This window comes from Plecotus auritus (genome assembly GCF_963455305.1).
Source record: "Plecotus auritus genome assembly, chromosome: 8".
Lineage (NCBI taxonomy): Eukaryota > Metazoa > Chordata > Mammalia > Chiroptera > Vespertilionidae > Plecotus > Plecotus auritus.
This window is the reverse complement of record NC_137782.1, coordinates 743,931-771,686: the sequence shown is the minus strand read 5'-3', so window position 1 is coordinate 771,686 and position 27,756 is coordinate 743,931. Positions and strand designations below refer to the sequence as shown.

Here is a 27,756-nt window from a genome sequence, read left to right as displayed (position 1 = left end):
TAAGAAACTAAGCCACAGCGTCGTCTTTATTGAAATGGGAGGATGTTAACAATATACTTCTATGTGAAATATCAAGATACAAAACAGTATGTACAGTTCATACCACTCTATGGGAAGAAAAATAGCCTATGTACAAAACCACGCAGAGGGAAAAATAGAATGCGAGGCGGCCGGCTAGCCCGTGGAGCGGAGGGGAGGACACAGCTGCACCAGGAGCTTCCCCCCACGCACAGCCCCGCCTCCTGCCGTCTTCCCGCCAGCGCACTTCGATGCACGTCTCTCCACACGGCTGTTTCGTGGTCCACGCCTCCAAACCAGCCATCCGTCCCATTTAAAATGCAGATGCCGCCTGCTCCTGTGCTCTGGCACGTGGGGAACATGTTCAACCAGTACAACGCACCACAACATATGGCGCGGCGTAGACTGGCTAGAGAAAATCACTGGGAGAATTTGAAAATCTAATCGCAGTAGTTTTTTTTGTTAAATACCCGAGGACATTGTTTCCATTGATTTTCAGAGAGAACGGAAGGGAGGGGAGGAGGGAGAGGGAAAGAAACATTGACGTGGGACATCAATTGGTTGCCTCCTGCACGGGCCCCAATACTGGTGGGGACTGAACCTGCAACGCAGGTACGTGTCCTGGACTGGAATCGAACCCTTGACCCTTCGGTGCGAGGACCACTGAGCCAAACCGGCCTGGACTCGAGATAAAATCTTTTAAAAATATATATTCTTATTTATTTCAGTGAGGAAGGGAGAGGAAGAGAAACATCAATGATGAGAGGAAATCACTGATTGGCTGCCTCCTGCACGTTGGACGTAGCCCACAACCCGGGCATGTGCCCTTGACCAGAATCGAACCTGGGGCCCTTCGGTCCACAGGCAGACGCTCTATCCAATGAGCTACACTGGCCTGGACTCGAGATAAATTTTTAAATAGAGAAAAACAGATACGATTATTGGAGAGGGGTCCATACAAATAGAGAATGAAATAACTCAGGCTCCAGAATCGGAGACTTTGAGATTCTCCTCATTAACTAGCTGCCTGGGGCAAAGGAAATAAGGTGTCTTAGTCAGGAAAATGTGGCTAATAATTCTGTAGAAAGAAGCAAAAATAAGATTGCTTTTAAAGAAAAATGAGATCCCAGAAATAAAGGTTTTCTAAGTAAATATTAGATAAATCAGCAAGAAATAAATTCAAATTTGGTGGCACAGAAAAATGAACTCACATTTACTTTTCTGCAGCACCAAATTCCTACTGCTGTTTTATAGCTCCCACCACAGGCTTGATGTGCCAATTGTGACATTAAGTTCATGCTAATTGGTAGGTTTTAACTTCGTTTTTTTTAAGTTAATATAGGACATACTTAGCTTTCCATGGCACTTGCTGTGTCCTGCCTAAATACTTGTCACCCTCTGATGACAATTGACAACTGGCAACATTAAACATGTACAACAAACATAATTTAGATCTTATTTCTCAGAATCCATCCTAGCCGGTTTGGCTCAGTGGATAGCGCGTTGGCCTGTGGACTGAAGGGTCGTGGGTTCGATTCCGGTCAAGGGCACATGCCTGGGCTGTGGGCTCAATGCCCAGTGGGGGTCCTGCGGGAGGAGCCGATCAGTGATCCTCTCTCATCACTGATGTTTCTCCCTCTCCCTCCCCCTCTCCTCGTCAGCCACAGCCCTGCGCCCAGCACAGCCCTTGTTCCTCAGTGGAGGTCACAGGAAAGGTACCTCCTGGTTGGAGAAACTGAATAGACATACGTCAGGGCGGGACGGAGCTACTGACACCACCTTCACTGCTTCACATCACGAGGATTAAGCCAAAAGGGCAGAGGCTAGAAAATCACTTTTTGAAACTCGGTCACCAACTGCAGCAGAAATCGAGGCACAACGCTTAGGCCAACACGGGTGAGAACGAGTCACGCCAGCCCGTCGCGGCCGGTGGACACACCTGCACTCCCGCCTCGTCCCGCATCAGGGATGACACACCGAGAACTAAAACCACAAGAACAAACTCCCAGGTCCGTCCTCAGCGGGTCCTGTTCCATGAGCCGCAAACAGCAGTGAGAGGCCGCATCGCTCAGCCGAACGAGTCCCGACCGCAGGAGCCAGGCGCTGACGCTCCCCGGAGACCGCGCTTCCACCGCCAAAGGCACTTGACACGGGCTGACACGGACAGTCTGGGCGCGGCCCTGGGCAGCTGCCCCCTTCCTCAACCGGGGGAGTGGTGCTGAGGCTCCAGCGACGTCTTCCGAGCAGCCTGAAGCCCCGGGGACACATCGCAGGTTCTAGTGCTGGCGGATGACATGACCAGGGAGCGGAGACGATGCTGGTGCCGTGATGAATGGCTGCGGGCGGGGGCCCTCCCTGCACGGCCGGTCTGGGGAGTGTGGAACTGGCATCTGATTACAGCTGACCTTTGAGTGGTGTCGGGTGTTAATGTTCACTCCTCTTCTTGTCCTTCCTCACTTTCTTGTTCTTCCCCAAAGCCTTCGACGATTCCTCCTGGAAAAAGGATAGAGTTCAATGCAGTCTCCCCCATTTATGTGAAGACACTGGCCTGGGAGCCGGAACCTACCCCCTCGCGTCTGTGTGACAGCGGGGCAAGCTACTCCCACACGAACCAGCTCCGATTGTACGGCACGGCCGTGTACCGGCTGTGTGACCATTCACAAAATGACCGGGAATAACAAGGAAAACTCTCCTTTACCTAACAGACTTATGTTTAAGTAATGTCAATATCATTCTATGTCCACTTTTTAAAAAAATAGTTTTTATTGATTTTAGAGAGAAAGGAAGAGGGAGATAGGAACATCGATGAGATAAACATCCACATCGACAGGCTGCCTCCTGCACGCCCCCTGCTGGGGATGGAGCCCACCACCCAGGCACGTGCCCTGACCGGGAATCGAACCCTGACCTCCTGACCGGGAATCGAATCGTGACCTCCTGGTGCCTGGGTCGACGCTCACCCTGGGGCCAGTGGCCAGGCGCCGGTGTCCGCTCTCAAAAGTACGGCCGCGGAGTTTAAAAACCACGGAAGTGGACGTAGTTACAAAACATGAAACAAAAACCCTCCAACGTAAAGGGAGGAGGCAGGCAAGGCCTGCCCGGCAGCGACAGAGAACACGGGACTTCGCAGCCGCTTATGGAGGCCCGGTCACTGCACCGCCCGGCCCCGGCCCCGGGGAATGAGGCCCCTGGCCTGAGGGCCCCATAAACCCCAGGAGCATCTGACCTGAGGGTCCAGGAGGCAAGTCACCGCCCAGGCCCCGGCCCCGGGGAATGAGGCCCCTGGCCTGAGGGCCCCATAAACCCCAGGAGCGTCTGACCTGGGGGTCCAGGAGGCAGGTCACCGCCAAGGCCCCATGCCGGAAGCCACAGGGCTCTGCCTGGAACCTGTCCCCAGGCTCCAGGCCAGGTTTGCTCACACACACACGGATCTGACCGCTCAGCACGTTCTCTGGTCCCCGAGCCCCGGCGGAGGGCGCTGTGCCGTCCCCAGCTCACCGGCGCGCCCACGTAGCTCCTCGCCACCAGGATGCTCCGGGCGCAGTTGTTGATGTGCTTGAAGCGGTCGGGACCCAGCAGGATGCCGCCGTACCAGCGCGACACCACCACCAGCACGTTCCTCACGTCCAGGACCTGCGTCTCAGCCGATCGGACACAGAGAAGGTGCGACGTGAGCGCCGCGGCACTGACGCTGCAGAAACGCCCCCCGACTTCCGTGGCGGAAGCACGGAGGGGGCGAGTGAGACTGATAGTCCAGGGGACAGGAGGGGACAGAGAGGGGGTTCAGAAAAGGAGCCCCGTGCTCCACAGGGCCTTCAGCTTCCAACCGCGGGGCCCAGGGAGTGAAGGGGAGACGGCAGGTGGGTCCCAGTTCTTGGCGACATCAACCAGAACAGCTAGCTGGGCGGCCTTTACCCCTGGGCCAAACACGGACCTGCTTCTAAACAGCGGCCAGAGGGCACGGGCTCCAGAGGCCTCACTGGTGCTGCCCACACGTCTTCCTCGGCCTGACGTGTGTCCAACACGCCCTAAGGGGAGGCCCGCTGGCCCACAGGCCTGACCACACAGAGTCCCATCCAGGGACGTGAGCAAACCTCACACACAAGAGCGGAAGACACGACAGCAGCCACCTCGGGAGAGAGCCCCCCTCTCAAAACGAGTGGGCGTCAGCGGTCACCCAGCCGCAAGGACAAGGAGGGGCAAGATAAACAACTGAAATGGACCAGAAACGGTCTGAGAGGCCGTCTTAAAGAAAAACAAGTATTAATTCGCACTCAGGAAATGTTAGGAGCTACTGCATCCATAAAACAAGAACAGCACACTACAGAAAAAGGAAAAACAGGAAAATTGTTATCCTCCTACATAATAAAAGGGTGATACGCAAATAGACTGAATGGCAGAACAGCCAAACAATCAAAGCGTAATATACTAATGACATGCTAAGGCTGCTCAACCACTCGCTATGATGTGCACTGACCACCAGGGGGCAGACAGTCAACTGGTCGACCAGTTGCTATGATGTGTACTGACCACCAGGGGGCAGATGCTCCAACCTGTAGGTTAGCTTGCTGCTGGGGTCCAGCCTATCGGGACTGAGCGAGATGGGCCGGACACACCCTGGAGCCCTCCCATGATCCCTCCCTGGCCCAATTGTGCACCGGTGGGGTCCCTCAGCCTGGCCTGCACCCTCTTGCAATCCAGGACCCGTCGGGGAATGTCGGAGAGCCAGCCGATCCCACAGGCCACTCCTGCTGTAGCGCAAGCCTCTCCCAATCAGGACTGAGTGGGCGCAAGCCCAGGGCAGGCACAGTGGGGCCAGGATGAGTGGTAGCAGCCGGCAGGAGCTGCAGGCGGCGTTGGACTGCAGGTTTCAGCCTGATCCCTGCAGGCCACCCAGAGGGACCCCACCTATGCACGAATTCGTGCACCAGGCCTCTAGTCTATAGTAATAATAGAGGAATATACAAATTGTCCAGGACGCAGTCACAGTAACAGTAACGACCGAATAGCAAGCTGCATGGGGCGACCAGGCTGGCAGGACGGGCAGTTGGGGACGACCAGGCCAGCAGGGAGGGCAGTTGGGGGCGACCAGGCTGGCAGGGGGACAGTTGGGTGTTACCAGGCCAACGGGGAGGCAGTAAGGGGCGACCAGGCCAGCGGGGCGGGGGGGGAAGTTGGGGGCGACCAGGCCGATGGGGGGCAGTTGGGAGTGACCAGGCCAGCAGTGGGGGCAGTAAGGGGTGACCAGGCCGTCAGAGGGGGGCAATTGGGGGAGACCAGGCTGGCAGGGGGGGCAGTTAAGGGCAATCCAGCCAGCAGGCAGAGGCAGTTAGAGGTGATCAGACTGGCAGGGAGGCAGTTAGGGGCAATCAGGCCTGCAGGTAGAGGTGGTTAGGGGTGATCAGGCTGGCGGGGGGGGGGGGGCAGTTAGGGGCGATCAGGCAGGCAGGCAGGTGAGCAGTTAGAAGCCAGCGGTCCCAGATTGTGAGAGGGATGTCCAATTGCTGGGATCGGGCCTAAACCGGCAGTTGGACATTCCCCGAGGGGTCCCGGATTGGAGAGGGTGCAGGCTGGGTTGAGAGGACCCCTCACCCCGTGCACTAATTTTGTGCACCAGGCCTCTAGAACTATGTAACAATTAAATACATGGTTGCTAAAAAAAAAATTTTAGGAGACCATCAAGAAAATGTCTCAGCACATGAGGCAATGAGATGGACAACTTAATAAGAAAGATCCCAGATCCATTCAGAAGCTCTGATACCCAACTCACAGGAATTTCACAGACAGAACGCGAAAATAAAGGGGGGGAAATTGTCAGAAAACAAAACAAGAAGGTCCCACAGCTGAAGACAACCTTCCGTGGCCACGAGGGAAGAGCTGGGAGCACGAGGCCTGTTCTAAGCCTTTGCTGTCTGCCCTCACCGGGTGGCATTTTCTCGTCACTGTCTCAACACTAGCTCCCAAGGAGCCCACACCCGTCTGCGCCACAGAGCTGACGAGGGCTTGTTCCTAACCCTAACGGAGGGAGCTCCGTGCTGCTGAGGAACGCAGGCCCCGGGACGGGATGCGGGACTACGGACCCACCTCCATGAGGTGCAGCAGGCGCCCGCCGGCCGCCGTCTCCCCGTCGTCATCGTAGTCCTGCAAGAAGGTCTGCTTGTCCTCACAGAATATTCTAGAAACACACACAACAGCGTTCACACCTCGAACCCTCAAAACGCTTCGTACGAGTTGCAATTGACTTCCAAAATCAGCATATCTGTTTTTGAAAATCTTTCTCGAACTACCCTAGGTACGTGTTCACGATCATTTACCATCTGTTATGTTCACGGCTCTTCTTTATAACAATGAAACAGGAAAAACCAAAACCCACAGGAAATGGTTAAGTAAACTATAGTTTGGAACCTCAGACAACTATTAGTCAAGCATTAAAATAATGTTCACAAAGTAGTTATAACAACATGGAAATTTTGTACATTAAGAAAAAAAACAGAGTACTAGGGCAAAGCATTGAAAAGATAAACTTTGCACAGAAAACGTATCAAGTATTATTGGTTGCGTTTAGTGGTAGTAAATGGCTGATTTTCCCTCTGATTTTCTTTTCTTTTCTGCAGTTTCTGAATATTCTACAAGTGGTTACTTTGGTAACGGGAAGAATACACAGTAGGTATCACTGTTCACAGTCCTGCCCCAGCTCCTCCCATCTTTACGAACTGCACGCCCCTGGGGCTGTGCTCTCACTCACCGGTACGCGTAGATGTTGTGGGTGGCACTAGCGATTTTCTTGTTCTCATACAATTTGGCAAGAACCATTTTCACCTTAAAAACAGCAGTGGCATAAACAAACAAACGTGCACATTCACTTTCTCTGTAAGTAAACACTAGAAGACATCTTAAAGCGCGCTGATACAGTGCTGCAGGGAGCCTGGGAGTGACGTCCAGAGCCTCCTACATGCTGAGAGGCCACGGCCACAGCTCCCGCCCCGCTCAGGGGCAGACCGGTGCTCACGACCGGGATGAAGATGACAGGCCGGGTTTCTAAACACCAATTATCAAAAAAACACCTGAGCACTAGCCTTGCCTCGGGTACTTACACAGGAACGTCCCCGTGTAGAGAATTCTACATGTAAACACGAGAATGAGTTCCAAAGATTGACCAGATGTATGCCTCTAGGATGACAGGTGCACAGTGGTGTGTCCCACGTTTTACACACCACAATGCTCTCTGGGGTTCCTGCAAGGCCACGGGGGAGTAACGTGGGCCGAGACGTGAGAGGGACGTGGCATTTCTGGGACCAAAGGGAAGAAGGGGCAGGAAGGAGCCACCCGCTCGGAGGAAACGCGTGTGCAGAGGGGCCAGGTTGGCAAATAAAACTAAAGATGCTTAGTTCACTGCAGCTTCAGGTCAATCAGAAACAATCGTTTATTGTAAGGAGGTCCCACGTAATAATGTTTCTCTGAAATCCCGGTTTAACTGGGCTTCCTGCGTTTCCCCCGGCAACCCCCGCAGAGAGAGGCACTGAAGAGACGGTTCCGCCCCGGCTGGTGTGGCTCTGCTGGCCGGAGTGCTGCCCCACACGGGCCCGGATCGCACCTGAACCCACAACCTGCTGGTGCAGGCTCCCACCGGCGGAGCCCTGGGCCAGGGCTCACTATAAAACGTCGTAATTCCTGCAGCTCCCCCACGGGTGCTCCTCGTTTGAAAATCCATGACGAGGGTCCACCCACTCAGAGTTCAGATAAAATTTAAAAGCAGCGTCACGCAGAGGAAGCCCAACACCTCTCCCCAGATTCCCGCACTTAGGGCAGGAAAGTGAGCAAACCGTGTATCTTATGTGGAAGTAACAGCAGTACAAGTAAGGCTGTTCCCGCAAAGCCATTCGCTGGATTCCTCCGGCTAACAGCGTCCCCGTCCCGAGGGCTGCGAACAGCTCACCTGCTTGGGACAGACGACCGGAGCCAGGTGCGCCTGGAAGGTGCTCCGTCGGTCGGTGACGGGCACGCCGTGGTCGATCGGGGGCAGCTCCTCCATTTCTGTGAGTTAAAGAAGGAGACTGCTTTTACTTTAAAGTTCATACATCCAAAATCTAGAACAACTGGCTCTGGTGTGGGTGGAGGGGAGAGTTGGGAAAGAAATGCACATTATACGGCAAATCAACCCAAACAGCAATTCATAGTTGCCCATTAAAATTCAGCTATAATTTTAAGTAAAAAGGTTCCCAATATATTGCACATAAACCCACCTGTCTGATGACCTTCACCTGCCGGGAATCGAACCCAGAGGTCACCAGTGAGAGTGGGGGCTGGGACTCTAACCCTGGACTGTGGTGGCAGCATAAGTTGACACGACTAATTTTTAAGAGTTTAAAAGGGGTCTTGAGACCAAAAACACTGACAGCTGCTAATATACCGTAATTTATTTATCTCTTCTACTGTTGGTGGACCTAGGACATTGGTTGGGAAACCTATGACATTGCTTTATAGCTATAATGTAATGTCTTCTGCTAATATAAGTGTTCCTACTTCATAGGGTTGAATTAAATCCTATCTAATAAAAGAGTAATATGCAAATTAACCATCACTCTGCTACACTCACAAGCCATGCCCACCAGCCAATCAAGAGGGAGTATGCAAATTAACCCAACCAAGGTGGCGGTTAATTTACATATCCAGGAGTAGAGCGAAGACTGAAGACAGCGTAGAAGGAAGCCAAGCGTTGCAGAAGGGAGCAAAGTGCGGAGAAGCAAGCAAGCAGGGCTGTGGAGAAGGAAGGGAAGCAGGCGGGGCGGGGGAGAAGGGAGGGAAGCAGGCGGGGCGGGGGAGAAGGGAGGGAAGCAGGCGGGGTGGGGGAGGAGGGAGGGAAGCAGGCGGGGCGGGGGAGGAGGGAGGGAAGCAGGCGGGGCGGGGGAGGAGGGAGGGAAGCAGGAGGGGCGGGGGAGGAGGGAGGGAAGCAGGAGGGGCGGGGGAGGAGGGAGGGAAACAGGAGGGGCGGGGGAGGAGGGAGGGAAGCGGGCGGGGTGGGGGAGAAGGGAGGGAAGCGGGCGGGGCGGGGGAGGAGGGAGGGAAGCGGGCGGGGCGGGGGAGGAGGGAGGGAAGCAGACCGCCACAGGAGGCCCTATTGCGGGAATCTTCCTGTAACGGGCCTCTAGTCTATATATAAAGGTCTAATATGTTAAGTGTCCAACCAAGCCGTTGACCGACTGGTTGCTATGATGTGCACTGACCACCAGGGGGCAGATGCTCCTACCGGTAGGTTAGCTTGCTGCTGGGGTCTGGCTGATTGGGACTGGGCGAGATGGGGCCAGACACGTCCTGGAGCTGACCCACAGTCCCTCCCGCGGTCCCTCCCTGGCCACCGACCCCAATCGGCCCCAATCAGGACTGGGCGAGACAGCCCGGACGGGCCCCAATCCCGGGCCAGGTGCTGAATTGGTGCACCGGGCCTCTAGTATATCAGGAAGGTGCAAACTGGTGTTCCACAGGGTGTCCTAACTTCCAGTTCTTCTGCCTCTTAGACAAGTTTAAGGCCACTAACCTACCCACATCTGATGAGATGGGGAGGGCAGAGAGGGCAAAGGGGGACAGTGGTGATGGGAGGGGACTTGGCTTGGGGTGGAGAACACACAATACAACATAGAGATGACGCTTACAGAACTGTACCCCGAAACCGGTCCAATGTTATTAACCAAGTCACCCCAATAAACTCAATTAAAAGAGAGAGACAGAGAAACTCACCAACCATCCCGGCTGCCGTACCGGCTGCATGCAGGACGGAAAGTTACCCAGGAAAAAGAATAAAACGTGTGCCCCTTCTCGTCACCTGGCTGAAGCTCACCACCTCCGCGGGCCTTACAGCTGACGAACCGCTTCAACTAGCGCCCGTCAACAGGTTCCGGGGCGGCGGTACCTCCCCGGAAACCCCCGCGCTGGTCTGCGGCAGGACAGCCACAGCCAGGTTCCCAGGCTGCCTGCCGCCCCGAGGGCCGTCCGCGGAGGGCGACCCGTCTGTCCTCGCACCGCACTCAGGTCCCGGGCCCTGGCTGCGCGCTATGCCTGTGCCTGTCCCTCCTCTCCTGGGGTCCTGTTTCCCAAAAGAAATCGGACGCCAAATTCACGAAGACGGGAAGGAACAAACAGGAGCTACTCGGGTCGGAGGGGTGGAGTCCCGGCCCCTCCCACTCTCCCTTCCTCTCCGTCCCTCCTACTCGTCCCGAGACACCGGGGAGAACCGAGACCCTCCCGGCACGGGTTCAAGGCCGCGGTGTCGGCACAGGACGCGCCTGGCCTTCAGAGAACGATGCTCCCTTGGTCTACGTGTTTCCATAAGGGACTCGAGGAAACGGACCATTTGCTCAGAAATGTAAAATACTGAAAGGGCCTGGCCAGCGTGACCCAGAGGTTGAGTGTTGACCTATGAACCTGGAGGTCACAGTTCGATTCCCGGTCGGGGCACAGGCCCAGGTTGCGGGCTTGATCCTCAGTGTGGGGCGTGCAGGAGGCAGCCGATCCATGATTCTCTCTCATCATGGATGTCTCTCTCTCTCCCTCTCCCTACCGCTCTGAAATCAATACAAATATATTTTAAAATACTAAAAGGGAAGATACTTTCTGATATTAACATACAGCTGATTTACCTTTCATACTAGATTATGGGACAAATTTGCTTACGCAGAAACTACAATCTTAAAGGCATTTACTGGCCTTAATTCAGTGGCTGCACTTCCAATTAGGACATTTATTCTGAGTTTTACCAAAATTTAACTCAGAGATGTCAGGAGGCCGCTGAGAACTTCCAAACAGAAAAACGTGTGTGAACTGAAACGTGAATTGAAAACACAGCTTTTCTTAGTTCCATTTCTCCCATCAATATACAAAACTCCAGGAGAGAGAAGAACTTTCTACCTTTTCCTCACCGTCTGACAGCCCACCAACGCCAAGTGAGCAGCAGGCCGACAAACAAGACGCATTTTCCTGCAGGTCAGTAACTGTTTCCTAACGTGGGCGCGCTCACTGCGCTGCTAACCCATTCCCAAAATAACACATGGTGTCCCACCCACGTCCCAGAACCACAGCCATCAGCGACCCGGTACCTGGCTGACTGGCACTGACGTCGAAACCCAGCGCTCGCCCTGGAGTCTCGGGCTGGCACGCCACGAGGACTTCATCTTCACTTCCCACGTCTTCCTCTTCCGTCTTCTTCACCTCCCGGCCTGCGGGCAGGAGACATGTGAGTGATGTCTGTGGAGACATGTGAGTGATGTCTGTGGGAAAGGAGACATGTGAGTGATGCCTGCGGGCAGGAGACATGTGAGTGATGTCTGTGGGGCAGGAGACATGTGAGTGATGCCTGTGGGAAAGGAGACATGTGAGTGATGCCTGCGGGCAGGAGACATGTGAGTGATGTCTGTGGAGACATGTGAGTGATGCCTGCGGGACAGGAGACATGTGAGTGATGTCTGTGGGACAGGAGACATGTGAGTGATGTCTGTGGAGACATGTGAGTGATGCCTGTGGGACAGGAGACATGTGAGTGATGCCTGCGGACAGGAGACATGTGAGTGATGTCTGTGGGGCAGGAGACATGTGAGTGATGTCTGTGGAGACATGTGAGTGATGCCTGTGGGACAGGAGACATGTGAGTGATGCCGGCGGGCAGGAGACATGTGAGTGATGCCTGTGGGACAGGAGACATGTGAGTGATGTCTGTGGGACAGGAGACATGTGAGTGATGTCTGTGGAGACATGTGATGCCTGTGGAGACATGTGAGTGATGTCTGTGGGACAGGAGACATGTGAGTGATGTCTGTGGAGACATGTGAGTGATGCCTGCGGGACAGGAGACATGTGAGTGATGCCTGCGGACAGGAGACATGTGAGTGATGTCTGTGGAGACATGTGAGTGATGCCTGCGGACAGGAGACATGTGAGTGATGTCTGTGGAGACATGTGAGTGATGCCTGCGGACAGGAGACATGTGAGTGATGTCTGTGGAGACATGTGAGTGATGCCTGCGGGACAGGAGACATGTGAGTGATGTCTGTGGGACAGGAGACATGTGAGTGATGTCTGTGGGGCAGGAGACATGTGAGTGATGCCTGTGGGACAGGAGACATGTGAGTGATGCCTGTGGAGACATGTGAGTGATGTCTGTGGGGCAGGAGACATGTGAGTGATGTCTGTGGAGACATGTGAGTGATGTCTGTGGAGACATGTGAGTGATGTCTGTGGGACAGGAGACATGTGAGTGATGCCTGTGGGACAGGAGACATGTGAGTGATGTCTGTGGGACAGGAGACATGTGAGTGATGTCTGTGGGGCAGGAGACATGTGAGTGATGTCTGTGGGACAGGAGACATGTGAGTGATGTCTGTGGGACAGGAGACATGTGAGTGATGTCTATGGGAAAGGAGACATGTGAGTGATGTCTGCGGGGCAGGAGACATGTGAGTGATGCCTGTGGGACAGGAGACATGTGAGTGATGCCTGTGGGCAGGAGACATGTGAGTGATGTCTGTGGAGACATGTGAGTGATGCCTGTGGGACAGGAGACATGTGAGTGATGCCTGTGGGGCAGGAGACATGTGAGTGATGTCTGTGGGCAGGAGACATGTGAGTGATGCCTGTGGGACAGGAGACATGTGAGTGATGCCTGTGGGCAGGAGACATGTGAGTGATGTCTGTGGGACAGTAGACATGTGAGTGATGCCTGTGGGACAGGAGACATGTGAGTGATGTCTGTGGGACAGTAGACATGTGAGTGATGCCTGTGGGACAGGAGACATGTGAGTGATGCCTGTGGGCAGGAGACATGTGAGTGATGTCTGTGGGACAGTAGACATGTGAGTGATGCCTGTGGGACAGGAGACATGTGAGTGATGCCTGTGGGACAGTAGACATGTGAGTGATGCCTGTGGGACAGGAGACATGTGAGTGATGCCTGTGGAGACATGTGAGTGATGCCTGTGGGGCAGGAGACATGTGAGTGATCACGAAGACAGTCTGAAATGCCATTAAAAACTGTCCTCCTGGCTCTGAACACGGTCCTCAGAAGGAATCGCTTCCACAAGAGCCGCGGACGCAGGGCGGGACTGGCCCATGGCGACTCCTGATGGAAGACGCTCAGCGGAGCTTCTCCGGGCGCCCAGGCGCCCAGGAGCCCAGGAGCCCAGGCGCCCACCTTGGGCCGTCGGAGCAGCAGCAATGGCCGCGAGAACTTCACCCCCGGGGACAGCACATGAGCTCGTGGTGCCGTGAACAGCAAAGCAGCGAGCGGGGACGGGACTCTCCGCCTCACGGTCCGAGGGAGAACGCAGGAGGCCGGAGGGAAACCAGAGCCTCCGCCGACAGGACGCCCGGGAACGCTCGGTCCGTGAGGGGCGCTTAAGAGGCAGCAGCACCCCACAGGCGCCCCCCGGCCCTGGTGAAACCAGGGAAGACGGTCCCGTTGACGCTGAGGGTGATGCCCATCCGGCTCGGCCCCAGGACCAGAATCGGCCAAGCTCTCTCCGGCTGTGTCTGGGACCGCTTCCGGGAGGAATCCTCACTCAAACCAGACGCCTCTGAGGAAGGCGGGTTGTGCCCAACAGTGTTACGGTGTCGGCGGGAAGGGGCTGACCCCCCCCCTAAAGGGGATTCTGGGAGCAGGCCTTCAGACTTGAGCTGCACTTGCCAGACTCCACGGCCTGGTGAGCCAAGTCCTTAAAATAAACCACTCTCCCTCCCCCACCTTTCTCCTTCCCTCTCTCGTTTTTAAACACACAAACACTCACACACACACACACACACACACACACTCACACACACACACACACACACTCACACACACACTCACACCCACACACACTCACACACTCACACCCATACACTCACACTCACACCCATACTCACACACACTCACACACTCACACACCCACACACACTCACACCCATACACTCACACTCACACCCATACTCACACACACACACTCACACACACCCATACTCACATACACACACTCACACACACACTCACACCCACACACACACACATTCACACCCATACACTCACACTCACACCCATACTCACACACACTCACACACACCCATACTCACACACACACACACATTCACACACACACACTCATACACACACACACCCATAGTCTCACACACTCACACACACACACTCACACACACCCATACTCACACACACACTCACACACACATTCACACACTCACACACACACCCATAGTCACACACACCCATAGTCACACACACACACACTCACACACACACACACACACACCCATACACACACACACACACATTCACACACTCACACACCTCCTATCGTTCTGTGTCTCCAGAGAACCTTGACTAAAGCAGGGACTCTGCAGTGCTGACCTCTGGCAAGGGGTCAAGGTCAAGATCACCAATAATAAGCATGCTGATGTCATGAGCTCCTTGATATGATGTGCTGGGACGGACACCATATCGCTTCTGTGGTATGACTGCCACAATGCCTAACCTACTCCAATCGGGAAAGTAACAAACAAACCCAAGGTGAGGGACATTCTACAAAATGGCCAATCACTTCTCTTCAAAAGTGTCAAGTCACAACGTCACAAAAGCCAAAGGAAGATGGAGGAAGCGCTGAGAGCGGGAGAGTGAGAAGAACCAGGACCACAGAGTCCTGTCGGGGCCCTCAGAGCCGGAGGACATTCGCGCAGGAACCAGTGAGGCTGACTCGGCTCCTTAGCTCTCACTCCGCCGCGCGAGTCCGGACGATGACGCGTGGTGGCGTCTGAGGTTATGGGGGAAGCCGGGTGGGCGGTGCATGCTCTTTGCATCATTTCTGCAATTTTCTTGTGCATCTCAAATTAGCTCAAATTTTTAAAAATTGTTAACAGATGCATACCATTATTTCAAAATTTAATGTTTCTACAGTAGAGACGAAAATATGAGATAATAAATGATAAATTTCTACCGCAGACCAACACTGAAGTCAACCACACTCCTTGTCGGGGGGAGGGAGGGGGGGGCCGGAAAGCCCTTCTGACCCCGTGTGGCCCAGCTCTGCGGGACCCTCCCCTTCACTCCGTCCACAGTTCCTGGTCAAACATCCCAAACAAATGCCTACGAACTGTCACGTACACAGAACACACCGACAGCTTTCAAACTGGAGGCGTGGCTAACCTAAAGTATGAATAGATGGGAAAGGGGAAATATGGTTAAGATCAGTAATTTTTTAAACTTCCTGAGTTGAGTGATCCCTCCATTTTCACTGGCAGGCATCCCTGTTCTGCAACCCTCGCACCTCTAGGATGGGGCGCTGGCAAAACCAACGTTGTTTTGAGACGACTTTTCCCTTAGACGCCCTGAAATGCTGCAAATTCACTGACGGAGCATAGAACGTTGCGGAAAGTGCTTCAGAGACGACTGTCACGTGGACAAAATCGCCTCACACCGCTCATCTCTCTGATGGTAAAGGAAGCAGGAAAACCATTTGCTTCTACAGAAACACAGTAAAATGCCCTGAAAAAGACATCCTGTCGACTTTAAATGTACACTGACTTTCCTAAGGAGGCCCAATAACGCGTTCTCTGTCAATAAACTAATGTGTGTGTTTTTAATCCCTATTTTTCCAAACTGAGAACCATTCCATCAACGATAACATTAAAACTCCGTTTGGAAATAAAAGTCGGGTTAGGTCGTTACCTTCCTCCCGAGAAGGTCTCTGGAAAGTGACACAAAGATGAGCAGAGCACGCAGGAAGCGTGAGGACGCCCACGTGGTCATGGACTTAACGACCCAGTAAAAGGGTAACAGCGAGCGCAGAGCAGACACTTTTTCCCATGTCCTGGAATTAGACAGTGCTGATGGCTGCACAGCCATGAAACATACCAAAAACCACTCAATTACACAGTTTTGAAGGATGAATAATATGGTATGTGAATTACAACTGAATTTTTAAAATCAATCTTCAAAGTCAATTTTTATATACTTAATATCCGTCAGTATGTTTCAAGGTTTTTTTCCCATAAGCATTTCTATAAACATAATGTCTAGCTTATACTGTCTAATAATTCGTGAAGAATGTTACATGGTACATGTTACCTTAACAATAATCAAGGAAGAGATTTTTTTGATCCGAGTTATTTAACCATAAAATTATATTTCTATAAGACTATAATATCAATCCAAAGAACCGTAACTATATGAATGAATGAACTTTCCAGAAAACTTATCTTTTATTGTATGTAAACCACAGAACAGAATACAGATTTTAATTAAAAACTTCAAATAGAACATCCATGTGAAAACGTAAGACTGTAAGAACAACGGCACTGATAATATGTTTCCATCCTACCTGGTTCTGCCATCTGAGATTTTTGTATTAGGACATCTCTTATTTTCTCCACCCACAGGTAAAGAATACTTTCACCAATATTCTGTCTAAACAAAATTCAGGGGGGAAAACGTTATTTAAAAGTATTTCCTTCTCAAATTCAAAAAACACAGACATCTTTACAACCTAAGAAATTATACGCATCGAGCCATGCCTTTAATTTTATTTTTTTAATATATTTTATTGATTTTTTACAGAGAGGAAGGGGCAGGGAGAGAGAGTTAGAAACATCGATGAGAGAGAAACATCGATCAGCTGCCTCCTGCACACCCCCTACTGGGGATGTGCCCGCAACCAAGGTACCTGCCCTCGACCAGAATCGAACCCGGGACCCTTCAGTCTGCAGGCCGACGCTCTATCCACTGAGCCAAACCGGTCAGGGCGGCGAGCCATGCCTTTTAAAAAGGGATTTATAAAGACATGAGATTCAGTAACATTTATGGATAAATATTTAATATAGTTTATACCAACATTATAAGTTCCCACTGGCTCCAAAATCAACATTGCTTACTTAAAACAAGCAGAACTGTGGCACCCAGAGAAGAGAAAGAAAATTTACGAACTTGCGCTGATGAGTGAGTTAGATGTAAATGCGGTTTAATTCCTCATTATTAATGTCCAATCACTGCTGGCCTTTCCACACTTTCTGAACAGTGTGAAACCACGCCTGGTACGCTTCTCATTGGCATGCTGATTTCAGCCAAGGATGCAAAGCATTCGAGAACTCCCTCAGGGAGCCAATTCACAAGCCTGAACAGCAAATCAGTGCAACAGTTTTATATTCACACTAGAGGCCCGGTGCACGAAATTCAAGCACGGGTAGGGTCCCTGGCCTGGCCGGCGATCAGGGCCGATCGGGGGCCTTCCGGCTGCCGGCCGGGGCCTTCCTTCATTCTGCGCCGCCCCCTGGTGGTCAGCACACATCACAGTGAGCCACTGAACTCCTGGTCCCCCAGCCAAGCTCCCAAGGGGACACTACGCCCATCAGCCTTTTACAGATACAGATTTTGTTTCTGACGAAACGTCCCGCTGCCCAAGGTGATTCATTTGGTTCCAAACACTGTCTGGCTGCCTCAGATCAGGAAGTCCATCTCCACGGCCCCCTGAGGAGAGGCGTGTCACGCCGTGTCCACGAGCAGGTCAGCGAATGGCAACAGCACAGAGCGAAGGCCCAATGCGTGTGCCAGACCCACCAGGCCCGCGGGAGGGCGCTGTCCGGGGCTAAGGGTTTCCCAGGACAACGAAGGCTACCCCTGCCCTGGACCAGCCGGCCGCCGGGGGGCGGCGTGGCTTTAACTGCCACCACGCGGCATCGGGGCTTTCTCTGTGACAACAGTTTGTTCTCGTCTCCTAACTACCCACGAGGGTTTGGTTCTCAGACTGCTGCCAGGAAGCCTCTGGCGGAATTAGAAACAAATCAGTACAAACAAAAGCTGGCGCCCTCGGTCCTGCGGCTCCTCCACCCGACGGTTCCGGGGGGCCAGCTGGTCCCGAAGCTCCGTGAGGCCCAGAGCGAGGCGTCCGCTTTCACTCACGAGGTTCAGGACGGGAAAGCAGCTCAACAGAAAGTCTGGGACACAACGCTTCACAATGGACACAGAGCGAGCTGGGTCCAATCTAACTCGATGGCACATCCTAATGAGAAGAGCTGTGGGATTCTAAATAATCCTTTCACTGAATTTTAAATTAAACGCTGTTGAAACAGACCATCATAAATTCAAATACTAGCAAAAAAAACCTAAGCCCTTTTATTTTCTCTTAACACCAATGGTTCCAAGTATTTTTAATTGATTTTTAAGGAAAAAGGGAGAGGGAGAGAGAGGGAAACATCAAACACCGATGGGCGCCTCCTGCACGCCCCGCCCGGGATCCAGCCCGCACGCCCGGCATGTGCCCGACCGGAAATCAGACGGCAGCCTCTTTGGTGCACAGACGGCACCCAACCAGCCGAGCCGCAGCGCCAGGGCTGTTCGGTATTTTTAAACGTCACTTACTTTTGGCTTTATTAGAACAATTGTTTTCATATGTTCAAAATATCCACATGCACAATACTTAGAGAGAAATGTAAGCAGATTAATCAGCACCGAAGCCTGCTGACGGCCTTCGGTATTTCTTTAGGGCCATTCTTCTCCCCACACCCTGCTCCTTACCAACGGCCGCCGCCACCTCCCTCCCAGGACACTGACTGCTCCTCCGGCGGTTTCTTCCTTCCAGCCCTCCACGCCACCCTGCGCACCGCGACACAAAGCTCACGCAACCTCTCCCCGCCGACATCCTCCAGCCTCCGGCTCAGCCCACGCCCACCCAGCTCACGGGCGCTTCCCCCTCCACCTGCCCCACTTACACCTGCCCCACCGGAAGGGCTGCTGACCCGCAGATGCCGGTGGCCTCACACCTGCACGATGCCGCTGATGCCGCCCCGTCTGTCTCTCAGGAAACCCCCCCTCTGGTTACCTGGCAAACACTGAGCTCCCCGCTAACACGCTGTTCCAGCGCCCGACCCAGACCTCTCGAGGTTATGTCACAACAGTGTCCTGCGGCTCTTCTTTCTTAGGTTTTAATTTCCAAACTCCTAACGGAGCGCCAGCACGCAGGAGACCGTCCATAAATGCTACGAGGAACTGCTAGTTCCCGACTTCTCACCTCCCTAAACTAGAATCCATCTTCCCGTCCAGGCAAACTCAGCCTTGGCATTCAAAGTGCTGCTAAATCAATGAAAAACGTAGAGCGTTTACCCTATTTAGAGCACAATGAGAATATGAACACTAAATAACTATATTCATACATTTATCTCATGTTCCACTTCCCAAAGACCAATGCTTTTCACTTGCTGCCCCCTGCTGGAATTTTTATGGAAAAAGATGGTTAAAAGTTGTCCCACAAAACTTTTAACAGAATCGTCTTTCTATTTTGGCCACACGTGTGCAAACACTGCCATCGAACCCGGGTTATTCGAGCGCTTTGAGTCACGAAGACAGTCTGAGCGTGTTCCATCCAGAGGACAAGCTGCCCTGTCGTTTCTGATGCTGCCCAACCCGTGGACAGCCCGCGACGCGTGAGGGAGAGCAGCGAGCTGCGCCCTGCGGGGTGTCTCTGATAACGGGGTGCTTTGTGGGTGGAGGAGGCAGAGTGCATGGCACTGTGCACGGGATAAGCGTGTGGCTGATATGACGAGCATGACAAGAGCCACGTGTGGGAATTTTGCAGAGAGAGGAGTGTTCACCCCACCCAAGGCAGAGGCCGAGCACACACGGACAAGGGAAACGCAGTGACGTCGTCCTGTGGACAAATCGCAACACGTCTGACTCGGTCCCCTTCGGTGGAGGGGCCACGGCATCACGCACGCTGCGGGGAGCAGGGGGCCGGGGCACCGGTGGGGAAGTGGCCGGGGGAGGGGGCCATTTCACTGAGGAAACGACCGACATGTAAGTGCTGAGCAGCCGGAACCCCTGAGCGAGGCGCCCCATCGTACGTCCAGGCTTCATCGCTTCCCGAGTCACGTGTGAGTCTGAGAGCTCCAGGAAGAAACCACCAGGATCACACCTTTCCCATGAAAGATTTCGGGAGGAGGAAGCCTGGCCAGGACCCCGGAGCACAAAGGGAGGGCGCTCGCGCTGAGCACGGGGCAGCCCTGGAACAGGGGACAACCTCCCAACGTGCGGTGTCCGCAGACTGACACCCCGAGCATCACCTGTCCTACTCACTGAACGCATCTTATTCAAACTAACCCAAACCGCATCGCATCTCCCCCGGACCGCATCTCCGCTTGCTCCCTGCCAACCGACCTCCACGCGGAAACAGAAAACCTTGTCCTGCATCCACCACACTGACCCTTCTCCGCTCCCGGGAACCGGGACGAGGACAGCAAGCTGGAACTGGGCCCACGGACCCGCGGGACCACGCCTCCCCCAGCAGGCCCCTCCCCCCGCCTCTCCCCTTCATGCCACCATCACGTTGTGTCTGGAGATGTGCAAGCTCGTGACATGGAGCCGCTGCACACGTGTGGCCCTTCCCTGGAGTACCTCCCCCCACGTAACGCGGCTGGTGAGTCACGCCAGCGGTCCCTCACCTCCCACGACAGGACCGGTCTCCTGTAGCCCTCCTCAGCGCTGCACATCGGTACCCTCCTCTATCACAGCTGCAGTTGTACATGAACTTGTACGATGCTGTAAGTAGTATTTCTACCAGCGAATTCCAGACGCCTGGCTTTGCTATGTGCGTCCAGGGTCTAGCACAGTGCCTGCCGTGAGCTATTGGCTGAGTGACTGGAACAGTAAAGTACACAGCAGCCCTCGCCAGCTGGCTCAGTGTACAGTGTGGGCCCGCAGACTGAAGGGTCCCGGGTTCGATTCCAGTCAAGGGCACGTACCTTGGTTGCAGGTTCCCTGGCCCTGGTTGGGGTGCATGCAGGAGGCAACCAATCGATGTGTCTCTCTCACATCAATGTTTCTCTCTGCCTCTCCCTCTCCCTTCCATTCTCTCTAAAAATCAATGGAAAAATACCCTTGGGTGAGAATGAACAACAACAACAATAAAATACAGTATATTTAATAGACTCTAAGTCTTATGGCATAATACAAGAAAATTCCTATTAAAATTACTAGTTTAGTAAGTAATTATGCTTAGGATTCGGTGTTACACGTCTCACTCAACATAGCCTGACATCAGACGTACATTAAAGTTATGTGCGCAATCTTCCGAGGACTCTTCAAGCGCATTCTTTGCTCATGAAAAGGCGCCTAACCGTCTGGAAAAGGCCCCCCTGTCACAGCCACAAAAGCCCACACAGCCACTCAGGGAACCTGTTCCATCGCCGCCACTTACATGTATATTTCCTCCAGGCTGTTCGACAAATCTGCCCGTTCCTGCCCTTTAAGCCAAGGAGCACTGCGGTTAAAGAAAGAAAGTAGGTTATTCAAGGCTTATGTTTACATCTCACACATAAACCAGGGCTTACACCCCAACTTAGTTTCATTTAACTTTCAAAAATTATCTGCATTAAAATGTCGTCTTAAATTAAAACAGTTCGAAAATGCTTCCTTGGCCTTAACCTGTTTAGTCCTCCCAGGAAGCCCTGAGGAGACCAATACCAATGTTATTCCATTAGAATGTGCTTTAAAAAACGGGTGAGCTCATGGGACACCATGGGACTGCCCACGTGCACGCCAGTGGCAGAACACGTCCCGGCGTCTAAGCTGCCGGAACCCGGGATCTGCCGCCCTCTCGGAGTCTCCAGCTTTCTCTAACGGGCGTCTCAAAACAGCTGCTGTCACAAGCAAGGCGGGCGCCACGTGACTGAAAAGGGCACTTACGTTCACTAGCCTTCTATAATTAGACCTGTCGTTTTTAATAAATAAAAAAGCTTAACAGTGCAGGCCATTACTAACAGCAAATGTTATAGCTGTGGTTTCAAAACACTCATAGGAAACACAACCCCCCGGCAGGTAAAAACCTAGTCACTGAGCCCTGGCAGGTGTGGCTCAGCACACAGAGCGCGGCCTGCGGACCGAAGGGTCCCGGGTTCGATGCCGGTCAAGGGCACGTACCTCGGATGCAGGTTCCTCCCCGGCCCGGGCCCTGGTCAGGGCACATGCAGGAGGCAACCCATCGACGTGTCTCTCTCACAGCGATGTTTCTCTCTGTCTCGCCCTCTCTCTTGCACTCTCTCTAAAATCAATGGAAACACATCCTCAGGTGAGGACCAAAAAAATAAAACATATTGAGTCATTGAGATTCACTGCAACTCTGTTCCCAGGGTTTAAACTTCCCAGTAGGTCCAGCAGGCACGGTCAAGCCAAGGTCAAGCCAAGGTGACGCGCCTCAGCAGCTCACGGCCCTCAAAGGTGACGCTCTGGCTGCGGAGAAGACGGGTCCTCAGCAACGCAGGGCAGGAAGGAGCCCCAGGCGCACCAGGGCACTTCCTGGAGGCAGGTGTACTTCCTGGAGGAACCAGGGCACTTCCTAGAGGCAGGTGTACTTCCTGGAGGCACCAGGGCACTTCCTAGTGGCAGGTGTACTTCCTGGAGACACCAGGGCACTTCCTGGAGGCACCAGGGGCACTTCCTGGAGGCACCAGGGCACTTCCTGGAGGCACCAGGGGGACTTCCTGGAGGCACCAGGGCACTTCCTGGAGGCACCAGGGCACTTCCTGGAGGCACCAGGGGTACTTCCTGGAGGCACCAGGGCACTTCCTGGGGGCACCAGGGCACTTCCTGGAGGCACCAGGGCACTTCCTGGAGGCACCAGGGCACTTCCTGCAGGCACCAGGGCACTTCCTGGGGGCACCAGGGGACTTCCTGGAGGCACCAGGGGTACTTCCTGGAGGCACCAGGGGTACTTCCTGGAGGCACCAGGGGACTTCCTGGAGGCACCAGGGCACTTCCTGGGGGCACCGGGGCACTTCCTGGGGGCACCGGGGCACTTCCTGGGGGCACCGGGGCACTTCCTGGAGGCAGGCAGGCGTAGGCAGAGGCACGCCGAGGCCCTGGGGCTGGACGGGCGCAGAGCCAGGCTGGAGGAGCTCTGTGGTCGGGTTTGTAGATACGTTTGTCCTAAGCTCCTCCCCCATCTCTAGGACAATATTAAGTGACGTACACCACTGTTTTATGTAATTAAATGTATTTAAATGCTCTATACCGCGCCCAAAAGGCACTAATTTCCACGTACGTTTTGATAAGATACTTTATGCGCACAATGCACAGCACCAACAATCCTGGAAAGCATGATTTTCATAAAAATGTAACGTAGAAAACAGAGCTAGCTTTACAGATGGAATACTACTCAGCCGTAAGGAAGGGCTTCTCACCTCGGAGGGACCTGGAGAGCGTATCACACTAAGCCAGTGGTCAGCAAACTGCGGCTCTGTTGACTAATGAGTTTGCCGACCACTGACCTAAGTGAAATAAACAGTCAGAGACAGACAAGCACCATATGATTTTACATATACGTGCAATCTAATGAACTAAAGAAACTCACAAACACAACAACTGTTTGAAGTAAAGAAAAACTATGCTGACTTCAGAGACGTTAAAACAAAATACACAGCGACTGAAAAACCACAACGGAAACAGAGCTTACTTACTTCAGCTGGTACACGGGGGGCGCGGAACCCGGATACTCGCTCGGCAGCATCACCTGTGGGCAGTGCAGACACAAATGCTTCCATGTCACGGCTCAAAAGAAGTATTTTACAGCCGGTCACTCGACAGTCTAAAACCCAAACCCCTGCTCTGTTAAATCTCGAGGCTCCTGCCTCAGGTTCATGCCTCCACTTTGAAGATGTTGCTAATGATGATGCCGAATTTTTAAGAAGGAATTTACAATTTGAAGAGAAAGTTTAAAAGCAACCAAAGTTAGAAAATAAAGACGAAAGAAAAACTGAAATAGGGTCATTATACAGTAACCCTAAGTGAATGGAGTGGCATTATAACTCATTCCAGAGATTTTTTCTGAAATACTAAAAAAAAAGTTAACCCTACTATACCCTGCTAACTACATTATCAGGTAACACTTAGAGAACCACACAGATCTCTTTCAACACGGAATTATTATAAAGACAAACACCGAACACTCACTTGGCATCTCTTACGTGGCGAAGCACAGGCAGCAAAGGGTAAGCCTTAAAGCAGAAACCTGCCGACCTGTTCACTGATTGATCCTGACCCAACGGCTCGTTAACACAGAAATGAGGGCCTGCGCTGGGCACCGCCCACATCACCAACCTCCTCGGCCTCCTAAACGTCCGCTCTCTCCCAGCTTCACCCCTCGCCCACCAACGGGCACGAGGCGGTGAGACGCAGCGTCAGGGCGCACGGAGGACACTCACATAACTTAGGAACTGAGAGAAAGCTGGGACCATCCATCCAAGCCGACTTCAGAGTGAGCTGAGATGTGATGACTCACAGGTTTAGATCATCAATCGTTAACAAAACCCAACACAAAAAGACAATTTGAAGAAGTCACACAAGCAGGGTCAGTGCGGGAACCCAGCAGCAGCGGGTCCTGGAGTCCATGTTGGGGAGGGGGAGGAGGTGGAGGAGGAGGAGGAGAAGGGGTACCTGCAGGAGGAGGAGGAGGAGGAGGAGGAGAAGGGGTACCTGCAGGAGGAGGTGGAGGAGGAGGAGGAGAAGGGGTACCTGCAGGAGGAGGAGGAGGAGGAGGAGGAGAAGGGGTACCTGCAGGAGGAGGAGGAGGAGGAGGAGGAGGAGAAGGGGTACCTGCAGGAGGAGGTGGAGGAGGAGGAGGAGAAGGGGTACCTGCAGGAGGAGGAGGAGGAGGAGGAGGAGAAGGGGTACCTGCAGGAGGAGGAGGAGGAGAGGGGGTACCTGCAGGAGGAGGAGGAGAAGGGGTACCTACAGGAGGAGGAGGAGGAGAGGGGGTACCTGCAGGAGGAGGAGGAGGAGGAGAAGGGGTACCTACAGGAGGAGGAGGAGGAGAAGGGGTACCTGCAGGAGGAGGAGGAGGAGAGGGGGTACCTGCAGGAGGAGGAGGAGAAGGGGTACCTACAGGAGGAGGAGGAGGAGAGGGGGTACCTGCAGGAGGAGGAGGAGGAGGAGGAGGAGAAGGGGTACCTGCAGGAGGAGGAGGAGGAGGAGAAGGGGTACCTGCAGGAGGAGGAGGAGGAGGAGGAGAAGGGGTACCTGCAGGAGGAGGAGGAGGAGGAGGAGGAGGAGAAGGGGTACCTGCAGGAGGAGGAGGAGGAGGAGAAGGGGTACCTGCAGGAGGAGGAGGAGGAGGAGGAGAAGGGGTACCTGCAGGAGGAGGAGGAGGAGGAGGAGAAGGGGTACCTGCAGGAGGAGGAGGAGGAGGAGGAGAGGGGGTACCTGCAGGAGCAGGAGGAGGAGGAGAAGGGGTACCTGCAGGAGCAGGAGGAGAAGGAGGAGGAGGAGGAGGAGGAGGAGGAGAAGGGGTACCTGCAGGAGAAGGAGGAGGAGGAGGAGGAGGAGGAGGAGGAGGAGAAGGGGTACCTGCAGGAGGAGGAGGAGGAGGAGGAGAAGGGGTACCTGCAGGAGCAGGAGGAGGAGGAGAAGGGGTACCTGCAGGAGGAGGAGGAGGAGGAGGAGGAGGAGGAGGAGGAGGAGGAGAGGGGGTACCTGCAGGAGGAGGAGGAGGAGGAGAAGGGGTACCTGCAGGAGGAGGAGGAGGAGGAGGAGAAGGGGTACCTGCAGGAGGAGGAGGAGGAGGAGGAGGAGGAGGAGAAGGGGTACCTGCAGGAGGAGGAGGAGGAGGAGGAGAGGGGGTACCTGCAGGAGGAGCAGGAGGAGGAGAGAAGGGGTACCTACAGCAGGAGGAGGAGGAGAGGGGGTACCTGCAGGAGGAGGAGGAGGAGGAGAAGGGGTACCTACAGGAGGAGGAGGAGGAGAGGGGGTACCTGCAGGAGGATGAGGAGGAGGAGGAGGAGGAGGAGGAGGAGGAGAAGGGGTACCTACAGGAGGAGGAGGAGGAGAGAAGGGGTACCTACAGCAGGAGGAGGAAGAGATGGGGTACCTGCAGGAGGAGGTGCAGGAGGAGGAGAGGGGGTACCTGCAGGCAGAGCGTCCACTTGGGGTCGTCTATGTCGTCGCTGATCCTGATACAGAAGATCTTGGCGCCATCGTCGATGACACACCACTCCTCGCCGTAGATGGCCGCCATCGCCTCGATTTCCTCATTCTGCGGGAAGTGGGGAAGGGGGGCCATCAGCAAGCACCCCAAGGCTAGAACCCCACGTTTCCCCCATTGGTGGCTAAGGCGTCTGCCTTCCACGGTACCAGCCTGACGTCTGTCACACAATCAACAATAAACAGAACACATTTTTAAAAGAACACACAGTGTGGGTGGATGCGGGGGTGGGTGAAGGGGTGGGTGAAGGGGTGGATGAGGTGTGGATGAAGGGTGGGTGCGGGGGTGGGTGCAGGGGTGGATGCGGGGGTGGATGCGGGGGTGGGTGAAGGAGTGGGTGAAGGGGTGGATGAGGGGTGGATGAAGGGTGGGTGTGGGGGTGGGTGAAGGGGTAGATGTGGGGGTGGATGCAGGGGTGGGTGAAGGGGTGGATGAGGGGTGGATGAAGGGTGGGTGCGGGGGTGGGTGAAGGGGTGGATGAGGGGTGGATGAAGGGTGGGTGCGGGGGTGGGTGAAGGGGTGGATGTGGGGGTGGATGAAGGTGTGGGTGAAGGGGTGGATGAGGTGTGGATGAAGGGTGGGTGCGGGGGTGGGTGAAGGGGTGGATGCGGGGGTGGATGCAGGGGTGGGTGAAGGGGTGGATGAGGTGTGGATGAAGGGTGGGTGCGGGGGTGGGTGAAGGGGTGGATGTGGGGGTGGATGAAGGTGTGGGTGAGGGGGTGGGTGAAGGGGTGGTGAGGGGTGGGTGCGGGGGTGGGTGCTGGGGTGGATGAAGGGCGGGTGTGAACTCTGACAGCCCTTCTCAGCGCCGGTCACCGCCTTCCACTCAGGGTGGCCGGGCGCGGGCGAGTCACGCGTGGGAGGCTACCGCACCTCTGGCACCACCTTCCCACTCTCCGCGTGAGCGCCCTCCGCCGGCCAGCCCTTCCCGGGGCTCCTGCTCTCTGGCCTTGTTTTCGTGTTGGATTGGGGCGCGAGGGGGTGTGGGGGGGCATCAAAATCATCAAATGGCCAGGAATCACCTTCCTGGTTTGGGGTCAAAGATCAAGCAGCGGCGCCCCGCGGTGGAGAGAGGCGGCGGCGCTCAGCGGAAGGGCGCGGGCGGCATCGGGACCGGGACCGGGACCGGGACCGGGACCGGTGGTGGGGGGGGGGGGGGTCGCCGGGCCTGGGCGCCAGGATGGGGTCACTGCGACCCGTGGTGCAGGGGCCGACACCGCTTCTCAGAGCGGCCGGTCCCCGGGGACACGGCGGCGACGGGAAGGGAAGCAGAACGGCGTTTCCGTCCCGGGCCCGGCTGCCCGGTCGCGGGGTGAGGCTGGGAGGGCGCCGTGCGGCCGGGACCCGGGGGGAAGGGCCGCGGCGGAGCAGGCGGCCTGGGCGGCGCGGACAGCGCGGGTGGAACCGGGGGCGGCCTGGTCGGTGCGGGCGGAACCGAGGGCGGCCTGGTCGGTGCGGGCGGAACCGGGGGCGGCCTGGTCGGTGCGGGCAGAACCGGGGGCGGTGCGGGCGAGGCCGAGCGGCCTGGAGGGGGCGCCCCGCGGGCTCACCTGCCTCTGGTCGCTGCCGGCGTCCCCCTCCGCCATACGGCCACAACGCGGGTCCGGGGCGCAGAGCGAGCGCGGACGGAGCCGGTGCGGGGGCCCGACCGGAACCGCAGCCGCATCTGCTTCCGGGTTGCGTCCGGGTTCCCGGTGGTCGGGGTCCCGCCGGGTCTGGGGCCCGCCCCCTCCCGTTCCCCCCTCCCCCG

General features: G+C 54.9%; 1 protein-coding gene across 2 annotated transcripts; it reads right to left on the bottom strand.

Moving 5' to 3' along the window:
• Positions 1–27,719, bottom strand: IMPACT (impact RWD domain protein). Of its 2 annotated transcripts, none has more exons than XM_080686807.1 (11): positions 27,557–27,719; positions 25,929–26,057; positions 23,488–23,540; positions 21,231–21,293; positions 16,368–16,453; positions 11,109–11,228; positions 7,955–8,052; positions 6,764–6,837; positions 6,103–6,193; positions 3,517–3,651; positions 1–2,511 (listed from the first exon to the last, which is right to left on the bottom strand). In XM_080686807.1, the coding sequence occupies exons 1-11, from the start codon at positions 27,590–27,592 to the stop codon at positions 2,443–2,445; spliced, it is 954 nt and encodes a 317-aa protein (XP_080542933.1). In that variant the 5' UTR covers positions 27,593–27,719; the 3' UTR covers positions 1–2,442. The 2 variants fall into 2 exon arrangements, with proteins under 2 accessions (XP_080542933.1, XP_080542934.1); XM_080686808.1 differs by having other exon boundaries at positions 27,561–27,633.
• Positions 27,720–27,756: the final 37 nt, after the last annotated feature.